Raw genomic sequence first — 10,826 nt, forward strand, 5'->3', positions numbered from 1 at the left:
CATGGTTTCATGTCTTCTGGAAATCATCCTCTCCATATGTATAGATAAAATAACTTATAGTTAACCGAAGAAAAGCAATCCAATAAAATGTTTCCATGTAAAACAAGTTTCACATTCTGCAACGATCCCTTTACAGTCTTTCTCTCCAGTGAGATTTTTATACCTGGGAAAACAAGGCATCCTATGCATTCCATGACTTCAGTCAAGGAGGAAAATAATGCTTTCGGTTGTGTGGTAGCAATAGAGTTTCTCAGAGAATATTTTATATGCGTTAAACTTTTTATTGAAGGGCACTCACTGAACTATTTTTTCTTTCCTCATCTCTATTGCTCTTCCAAATTTTATTTGGGTTGTTGGTATCTTTTCCACTTCTGGTCTTTGGTGCGTCACCAAATCTCAGTTTGTATCGAGTGAAATGATCTGGTTGGAGAAAAAATGCCACAATACAGTAAATCTGAGAAAATGACAATTTCACGGTCCCAACTTTACACATTTCTCTTTCCTTGCTTCCTCACGAGTATTAAATAAATAAAGAAACCCTTTGCCTTACTCTAGTACTCCCTGTGTGTGTCGGCAGTTATCCGAATCGAGTTCTCACTTTTTGTTTTGCTTTGTTTGCCTTTTCCCCGCGTGGAAGCAAAGGAGGAGAAGAGCCTGGGAAGTTGTCCCAGGGCAACGGTCACTCCCGCGCGGACGCACGTCTCCCCCGGCCGAGCAGCCCCGTTGGCTCCGCTCCTCAGGGGAGTCCCCAGCGGCAGCCATGCCGCAAGGCCCAGCGCTGCGCCTGGTGACCCTGCGGGAAGCCCAGGTGGAAGCGGAGTCGGGGCCCACGTCTGAGCAGCCTATGAAGAGGGCCCAGGATGCCCAGGAGGAGGAGAAGGAGGCCAAGGCCTCCAAGAAAAAGCCCCCCTACCTCACGGTGCTCCCGAAAGCCATGCTCAGGTTCACCCGGGCCACAAAGAGGAAGAAGGCCAAGCTCTCCGCGCTCAAGAAGGCGCCGGGGAAGCAGTCCGCCGGCTCCGCGGGGGACAGGTGCGGCCTGGGCTGCCTCGTGATCCCCTTCTGCCAGCGTTTCAACAGCATTCAGTGGTTCATGGCTTTCTACTGCGTCCTGCTCGTGTGTCAGGGTGAGCCCCAGGGGAGGAGCGGCTCTGGAGAGGGAAGGGCGAGGCAACCTGGGCTGCGGAGGGAGAGGGCGCCCCCTCCGGGTCTGCTGCGCAGGCGCGGTGCAGGCTGTTCCCTCCTCGCTCCTGTCCTGCGCGCCTTCCTGGCACCGCGCTGACACAGGCCGCGCCACATTTTGGGTGTTAAGGCCGTGTCCCCCCGAGAGCCAGGGGGAGAGATGTCCCTTAATTTCCCTTGGTTACCAACTCTAAATTGTATTCAGTCTTTTGGGCGGAAAAATAAAGCTGAAGACAGTGTGTGTTTGAACTTCAGATTAATTCTGTTCACAATTTTGAGACTCTGGATGTTGTTCCCTTGTCTGTGGGTTGCAGGAGAGTGATGGGACTTCCAGAAGTCTAGACCAGAGAAGGAAACATGAGGGTGTTTATTTTTGCCTGTACTATTTGAAGAAGGTGCGTTTCATACCTAAAGATAGGTCATGAATTGAATGCTGGGCTACAGTGTTCATCAGTCCGTCTATATCCTGATTGTTTCTTAGCCTTTTTAAACTGATGGCACAGAAATTTGCTAGATCTGCCCTCTTTTTGCTCCCAAATGCTATGCTTTTAAATAGGTGCAAGAAAAATGTTGCATATGAAAAGAACCATTTGAAAGTAATGAAGTGGACATTAGTTTGTCTTGAGATCTTCCCAGAAATTTTTTGGAGGAAGTCCTTTGAGTTACACCTTGATAGTTCTATACAGTTCTGATAGATGGCAATGTAGTTGAGTATGTATTGAGGAAATAAATGAATGCAAGTCTTTGGGGACATAACCTTGAAGAGTATTGTGGGACTTCAGGGTCTTTTTTTTTTTTTTTTCCGCTTCCTGTCCGCAGGTGTACCACCATCATGTCCCACCTCACCATCACCTTCAAAATAATATGGCCAACTGATCATGGGCTGGAGCCTCTGAAAATGAATATTTTCTCTTTGTAAATTAGTTATCTCTGATATTTGTTGCCGTAATGGAAAGCTGATTAACACAAGAAGCTGGTACCCAACAAGTAGGGTCCTTGTAGTTAGTATATAAGTGATGACGTGGGAAAGCCTTTGGAGTTGGTTTGCAGGAGAAATTTACAAAGGTTTGAAGGAAGAGAATAGATAAAGCTTAGAATGCTATAAGTGAGGCAGAGGATTCTGGTAGAGGCACAAAAGACAGGTGAGCAAATACAAATGAGAACAGTAAAGGTTATGCTAATGAGATTTTTATGAAAATGATGTTTCTATTGGAAATAGACCAAAGGCTTTCTTTGTCATACTATAGCAATTAGTTTGGATGCATTTTGTCAATACCCTGATAGCTTCAGGGTATCAAGTTTACTGGATAGAGGACATTTCAGGGCAGCATAGAACCCTGGAAATGCCATGAGAATAACTGGGTGGTTGTAGCTAAATTTACAGTGAGAAATAAGAGTAAAGAGAGCATAGCTAAAAGTTCAAAAAATTTTATACTTTGGCCAGGAAAGGAACATGTTCATAGGAGCTGCTAGAGAAGGTTATTATTGCCCACAAAAAGAAGTCAAGTGCTTTGCATGGGAATATTAGGAAAGATTCCTGGAGGGAGTGATAGAAATTGGCAAGGCTGTAGCCACTACAGGCTGAAAGGTGTAGACATAGAAATTTATTTATTTATTTATTTATTTTTTTGCAGTACTGGGGATCGAACTCAGGACCTTGCACTTGCCAGGCAGGCAATTATGCCACTGAGCTATATCCCCAGCATAGAAATTTATTTTAAAGACTTAAAAAAGGCTAGGGAATAATTTCCCTGTGTTTAGCCGGCAAGGTACTCAGAAGCTGTTGCTTGAGGTGATTCAAGTGGGTACAGACATAACTTGTCCTGGTGATGGACAGTGGCATTGCTCATAGGATGGTGGTTTTGCAGGCATGTGGAGTAAAAGAATTATGACATCATGGAAATTTCCAGTGAGATTTCAAAAGGAAGTGCGTTGCAGGGTTGGTGTCCCTGCAAATACTCAGTGATGGAGCAATGTGTGGATCCGTGAGAGTGAAGCACAAGCTGCAGTGGAGACCACCAGAGGGTAAAGAAGTCAGCACGGTGGAGCGATTGTCAAGTGAAGCTGCAGGGAATATACAAGCCTTACAGGGAGAGACTGTGATGTATTCAGCATAACCATAGGAGCAAGGCTGCCCAAATTCTTGGGAGTCTACATGAATTGTATTGTACCTAGATGCTGGAAATGAAGACTAAATATTTAATATTTTTCCTGCTAGACTTCAGACTAATTTTGGCTTGAACCCTTATTATTTTCTCATTGTTTACTTTTAGAATAAAATGTATATCCTCTGCCTTTTCCATCATTCTATCCATGTAACTTTATTTTTGGATTTTATAAGGCTCATCACTTTGCCTTAGGTCTTGCAGGATACTTTATACTTCTTAACAATTTTGGAACAGTTTGGACTTAAAATTCTTGAAAATATGGTGCATTAACCAGCTTTCTGATCAGTTTGATGATTTTTTGAAGGGAAAATAGCAATGAGAATTGCTCCTAGGAGAAAGACTCTGACTTCTCTGTTTCTCAGCTTCATTGTTTATCGCTACTCTCCTACTCACTGTAACTTCTGAATTTTTTTTTTTTTTTTTGGTTTTGGTTTTTCTCCGGTACCGGGGACCGAACTCACGACCTTGCGCTTGCCAGGCAGGCGCTTTTGCCGCTGAGCTAAATCCCCAGCCCCAAACTTCTGAATTTTTATGCAGCTTCCAGAATCGTCTGTGTCTGAGCATTCTCAGCATTGGAATGTAACCCCTAACTCCTAGACTCTCATTTTCTAGCCTTATAAGATTCATTTTCATTTTCTTGTTAACCCCAAACTGATAAACTTTTTTGGCAGAAGATATGATTCCTTAAAGCTGTGATATTTGGAATTTTTGTCTTATCAGAATAGATTTTTAAAAATTAATTTATTGGTACATTTAAGATACATAATGATCACAGTCATCAGAGGGAATTTGTACCTGTGCATGATACATCTTGATTCTGACTAGATTTTAAAGTATTAATAACCTTATTGCTAATGCAAATACAGAATGAAATTTCCTACCTATGGAGTGCAGTGACAGCACAATAGTTTAAATTCAATTGACTGAAGTCACATGGTTAAGGCAAAACTTACCTATCTGGGTTTCTTGTATTTTCTGGATTTCCTCTTTTAATTTTTAATTGCTGGGTTAACTCTTACATGTGTCTAAACAGATACAGAATTATTTTTGGCACTTTCATTTTTAGCAGGATGGGTGGACTGAATTACTTAATTTAATATTATTTGAAATGTAATGAATAAATTGGAAAATTGTATCAAAGGGGAATGTTCAAATATGTCTTAATATTTTACATCTTAAAATGCAATATTTTAAAAGTTATATATGTATTACACTGGGAGGATGGTACATTGTCATTCTCAACAGTTCTGCTTATCTTTTCTTACTTGATTTATAACGTTTTGAATGTTAAATTTTGTTTGGCTGTATTTCTCTTTATATTTTTATGTTCTTATTTAGTTAATCCTAGTCACTTGATAGTTGAATTAGTACAATGATAATCATTGTGATAGGATTGTACTCTTCATCCTCATAAAATTCTCCTGTGCTTCATTTAATTAATTTCCTTACAGTATGGGGAACCTGTTTAACCTAGTATTAAAATAGGTTTCCTACATTTTCCTTACCTGGGGTAGTTCCAGCTTACATTTCTTGTCCTTTTTATCTATCACAATAATTCTCACTCCCTTTTGGACAATACCAATAAATTTATTTAAGCTGAGCTGGATTTAGTTGTGGACTTCTAGATTCTGTGCTGCTCTTTTTCTCACAGTGTGTGAGATGATGCATGATGAGCAGAGTTCTTATTCTGACAGATACTTAAATCTAAAAGACAGTCAGCAATAACCTCTCTGTTTTACACCTTTGCTACATGTACTGGTAATAAAATTCTCCTTTGGGGATAATGGTAGAAGAGTTTTTTCTGATAAATGAATTGATCTGGATCAAATGCCTAAAATGAACTCTCCCAGTAATGTATTGGAATATTTCAATGAAATAGAAATTTTGTTTTAGATATGGCCTCTGCTTTTGATATCAGGGTTTTGCAAGCACTGAGATACTTAGACTTAATAAATGCTTTGTGCATCATTGTGATCATATTACCCATCACATTGTTGCTAATCATGGAACTTTTTCTATAGAAAGAAGCACAGCAGGTGGTTAATACTCAAACAATCATCTACCTCACAACATATCTCAGAAAACAGAAATGCTTGGTCTTATTGATAAATGTAATGCCCTGTGGGCATGAGACTGCAACCAGCAGACAAAATCAAGTTTGGGATGCTGTCCCACAAGATGAGGAATATACTTTGTGATAGTAACCTGTGTGCATTATGTCATCTGGGACCAAAGGATAGAAGAGGGCTACGTGGTGGGAGAAAGAAGCTATTAATACAAAACTGTGGTCTCGTAACAATTTGGTGATATAAAAATTATAGAGCTAGGCAATTTCTGTTATTTGTTTTTACCTATATGCACACAAACATGTACCTCCTCTATTTTTGTTTACATGTATATATGTTTATATATGTATATATTCCAATTCTTTGTCTCTTCTCATTCTGTTTTTGTGTTCATACTTTACTTATAGTAGATAATCTTCTAAGTGTGTGTGTAAATTATAGAAAGTGCTTGAATGAGAAGGCAGATTAATACTCTCCTCTCTGGACGTGGACATGGTTAATAAAAGGAATTGTTTCTTGCCTTGGCCATTATCCTCTGTGGCTGTATCTATAGTGATTTGAAGAAAATTCTTTTGAGTGCAGCAAGGTATTCAGTTCCTTGTGACCTCATGGAGTTAATGTATTAAACTAGTACCTACCAACATTGCTGGTAGTTTCTTTAGTTATATTTTTATTTTTTGGCTCCAGGAATAGAACTCAGGACTTCAAGCTTGCTAGGCAGGCACTGTGCTGCTGAACTACATTCATGGCTTTTTTTTCTTTAGTTATATAATTCCTTCACAAATTTAGTGAGGCTTATGATATATTTGCTTTATTCGTGGCAGCAAACTTTGATATTTGGTTTTTAAGTTAAAGAAAATCTACTTAGGCTTGTGAGATGAATACCTTGACTGAATGGACTATGTGTCTCTTTAGGGACAGGGGAAGGCATCTTTGTAAGAATATCATTAAAGCGCATTAGGGGAAATCACGATGATGTTTCCACTTGGTATGGATGTTTAAATATAGAGTGAAGGGTGGAAACATTTGCTGAGTAGTCTGAAGGATGAGCTCTGAAGACTTTCTGTCTGGTGGTCATAAACTCCTGTGTTGTCCTCTGAATGCCCTCCTGTTTGTGAGGGGATGGCAGCCTGTAAACCATGTTTCCCAGAGACCTTGCCAGCTGCCTTTCTGCTGGCTTTCACTTAGGTGTTGCCCCTGAGAGGCCAGGGCATTAATAGCAAAAGGGCCAGAAGGAGACCTCTATTATTTTCTGTCTGTGGAGTTGTGACAGCAGAACTTCCAGGTGATTGAAGGCTGCTGGCTTTAAACTCTAGAGTAAATGTGATTTCAGCTGCAGCAACAGTGATTTAGTAGTACTGTGCTCACGGATTCTGGCTGTGGCGACTACAGGGGCCTCAGAAGCAGCAGGTGACTAGACTGGTTCTCAACACTGGGAAGAGAGTGGGTCCCTGGCTTCCCCAAAACAAAGTTTTCATAGCAGTTCCAAGCAGCGGCAGTGGTAACAGCTTTTATACATGAGTTTTAATTAATAATGATTTTCCCTTGTCATTCTAATAAGTATCTTACTTTTGCAACCATTCCTGTATCAATTTATTCTTTGTTCAAATACTTAGTGTGATTATTTTTTCCTGTCTATGCTAAATGATAGACATGTACATTACCATTTATTTAATGTTGAAGAATATGAAAAACAATTCCTTATATTGTTTGCATTGAATACAATTTAAAAAAAAAATGGTTTAAAATGATCAAGGGTGGTAATTCTAAATAGAGAATACTGATGTGATTGTTAAGCTTGATTTTGTCAAATTGACTTGGGAGCCTTCCAGGGGATTGGTGCAGCACTCTTCAGTGTGTCTGGGTGGGTCCTGGTGGTAATACCTCAAAGGGCCAAGGAGTAATGACTTGGGTGTTACTCGTATATGTGACCCCTTGCCTCTTTCTTTTGGGTACTGTTCCCGTGTTCTACTTTCCATGGACTAAGGAGTTTTGCTCTGCCATGCCCCTTCTGCCATGCTGTTTCTGCCTTCAAAACAGCTGATCATGGACTGAATCCCCTGAAACTGTGATTCAAAATAAACCTCTGCTCCTTTAAGTCATGGGTGTCAGGTATAATGTCCCAGTGAGAGGAGAGCTGACCAACACTGAAAATTTTATTGACAGTGGCCATTGCTATGACTGTAACTAACATAAGTTGTGGGTGTTGAGTATTGTGTCCCAGGGACAGGAAAGTTGATTGATATAACTGGTTTTGAAGGGGAGGGAGAGGAGCATGTTTGGGAACACATGTTGGGCTTCAACTGTGATGGTAGCAGTTTATTTCTATTTCTAGGTAGTAGATAGATTTGCTCTACATGTTAGATTATGTATTTTTTTTAAATAATTGAAATATAACACACTTAAATACAGACCAATACTAAGAGGGATGACACAGCAACAAGGAATCTTCATACAGGCTCAAGATTTAGCTATTATGAATCATACCTACCTATAACCATGGGTGTCTTGATTACTTTTCTCTCATTGCTGAGACAAAATACCCAATGCCCAAAATTAAGGTGAAAAGGTTTATTTAGCTCACAAAATGTGGATGTTTCAGTCCATAATCATCTGTCTCCAAAGCAGGGTGACATGGCAGAGGGCAACAGTTCAAGGCAACAGAAGACAGCAACAGCACAAGAGCAAAAAAGTGGGGAGAGCAAGCCTCTTTTCCTCCCTTGTATTGTAAGTAGGCTACCTGCCCTAGGGCAGGTACAGCACTCACACCATCTCCGGGCCCTCCTCCTGCACAGGCTGAGGTTGTTTACAAAGAAAGAACCCAGGCCCCCTGCTGAGTTGTTTATCCAGACTTCTAATCTTCTTACATTGACACAATGTCTGAACCCTTAGAATGAGTATGCATGCATCACTGGGTGTCTTTGACTCTCCTAGCAGGATATCTAGAAGGGGAATAACTGGGTCAAATAGAATTCCTAGTTTTGGGTTTTTGAGACGTCTCCACACTAATTTCCATGGCTCTTGTACTACTTTACTTTCCCACCAACAGTGTAGAAGGATTTCTTTTTCTCAAAGCCTCTCCTGCACCTTGAAACCATAATGTTAAGTGAAATAATTCAGACACACAAATTTAAATATTGCAGGCTTTTGCTATACGAGAACACCAAAGTATAAATAAAGAGCAAAACAAAAGATAGATAATAGAAAATAGGGAGATAGATCTTTCTCAAAGGGGAAGAGATGGAGGGAAGAGAGGGACCATGGATGAAAACAAGAATTAAGAAAAAAGCCATGTGTTATGTACATGTACTAACTCCACACAAGGAATATAAACATCATGTACTACAAATCTGTATTACTAAAAAACATTTTTAAAATCTTCATTAAATTACTCATAGAGATTGTTAAAAAATAACTTCAAAAATTTAATTAGCAAATATTTCAGAGGTTAAAATCTATTGAGCATCAGAAAGGGGTTCACAAAATCATGTGTTCATAGGTGTAAACATTTAGAATAATGAACAATAAAAGTAGTATAAATTAAGGTTTGATTCAAAATGATTATAATAATGATATATTTTATCTTCAAGATACATATTATTATCTTCTTTTGTTTTTACACTTTAGGTATTGTGTTTGGTCTTATTGATCTGAGCAATAATGATTTTGAACAACACCATATTCTGACAACCACTGAGAAATTAGCATTGACACTCAGTTATGATATTTCTTCTTGCTTGGTGGCAGTATTTATAGCATACTATGGAGGGAGCGGAAACAGAATAAAGTGGATTGCATTTTCCTCCTTTCTGGTAGGATTTGGATCACTTTTACTTGCTTTTCCATACTTCGGTGTTAAAAGTTATGAATCAGAGGTAAAAACTGAAGGTAAGATTTTCAAATAATCTGTGATACCTCAAATAAATAGTCATTTAAACTGTTGACTCAAGAAATTTGAAACAGTGTGTGATACCTGTCGTATATCTACCATTTGTATAACCAAGTTTATTAACTACTCTAATTAGTGAACATATGTGGCATGATCATATGAGCCTAGAGAGGAGAGGAAAGAATATTTTAGGATTATAGCTCCATGAATTTATTTCTTCTTTACGAATTTTCATATGTGGTATGAAGTTGAGAACTTTGGTATTCCTTTTGTCTTCCACACTATGCTTTAATTAATCCCTTTATCATGTCCTACTTTTGTTTTTCTGTCCCTAAACTATGAACCTATTGACCCAATTATACACCTTTCCTTTAGCCACACTTGGACAGCTGATGAGCCCTACAGTAAATTTGTGGCTGTCAACTTCAGTTGCTAATTTTGCTCTCAAACTGATCTCTCACCTAAACAATTATTATATACTCTACATTCCATAATAATCAACTTTACACTTTCTTCACTTAACTCTACTGTTCTGCATTGTGTGAGAAGTACATACCATAAAATAATATTGCTTTAATTTTTAAACATAGTTTTTAATTCCACCTATATTTGCATGTTAGTGTTCTTTACTTTTTTCCTACCTGTTGAAGTGATTCCTCCTGGTAAGCATTCTGTGCTTCCTCGCCTTCTTGGAGAATTTGCTCCATTCGTGATCTCCTTTTCCTCTTCCTGAAAATCCTTATTCTCCATTGGTTCTCCCTAGTGACACTCAAATGCGCTCAAGTTTTCCCCCATACTTAAACAAGGTCAATAACTGTCAGTCTTATTTTTTATTACTTTTGCAACATCCTCACAGGCAAATTTTTGAAGGAATTGTTCATGCTTCCTGAGTTAATCTCCTATTCTTTATTCAGTCCACTTTAGCATGGCTTCGATCCTAAATGGTGCAAAAAAATCCTTTCATGAAGTCACAAACCTAATTCATGTTACTTAACCTTGGTTTTCTTTGTTCTTTTTCTTTGGAGGTTTTATGTCAGATTTTGTGAGAAGATTACTCCTTTCTACTTGAATTCTATCCTCTTTTGCTTGGCATTTATAGTAACCATATAATTTTAGTTGAAACCAAAGTTATTTTTAATGTGAATAAGGATATCAAAAATTACTTTTATTAATTGATTTGAAAATATTGTTGCTTTTCAGATGTCAGTCAATGGGAAATTTAGGACTAGCATATCTAGGAGAAAGAATACAAACAAGTTGAATTTTCTAGGATAAAGTGAAATAAGCAGGCTAACGGCACTTTTTATGATTATCAGAAGCATAAGGGAGCTTCTTGAGTTTATTCCTCATGCATTCACAAGATTTTAGTGGTTGTGGTTTTTTTTCCTCCAGCCACAACTAGCTTTAAAGAAATAATTTGAGTAGGGTTGCCATTTTATGAGGAGATTGAATTATGTGAAAAAAGCAAAACAATGCAAAAGTTAAGGTGGTAAATGATAGAAGCAATGACATAAGAGGACA

At 38.6% G+C, this 10,826-nt stretch overlaps 1 protein-coding gene and 1 long non-coding RNA gene across 3 annotated transcripts in view; one reads left to right on the top strand and one right to left on the bottom strand.

The window, feature by feature from the left end:
* Positions 1-260: 260 nt before the first annotated feature.
* Positions 261-1,002, bottom strand: LOC102005378. The gene is made up of 2 exons (XR_260556.1): positions 914-1,002; positions 261-420 (listed from the first exon to the last, which is right to left on the bottom strand). It is a non-coding gene; the product is annotated as an uncharacterized LOC102005378 (long non-coding RNA).
* Positions 626-10,826, top strand: part of Slco6a1 (solute carrier organic anion transporter family, member 6A1) — a 65,510-nt gene continuing 55,309 nt past the window's right edge. For both annotated transcript variants that reach the window (XM_005382210.2, XM_005382211.2), the window contains exons 1-2: positions 626-1,127; positions 9,044-9,304. In XM_005382210.2, the coding sequence (XP_005382267.1) occupies positions 761-1,127; positions 9,044-9,304 (628 nt within the window). In that variant the 5' untranslated portion in view covers positions 626-760. The remainder of the gene's footprint in view (positions 1,128-9,043; positions 9,305-10,826) is intronic.

Source organism: Chinchilla lanigera, unplaced genomic scaffold (genome assembly GCF_000276665.1).
Source record: "Chinchilla lanigera isolate Chin_1 unplaced genomic scaffold, ChiLan1.0 scaffold00017, whole genome shotgun sequence".
Lineage (NCBI taxonomy): Eukaryota > Metazoa > Chordata > Mammalia > Rodentia > Chinchillidae > Chinchilla > Chinchilla lanigera.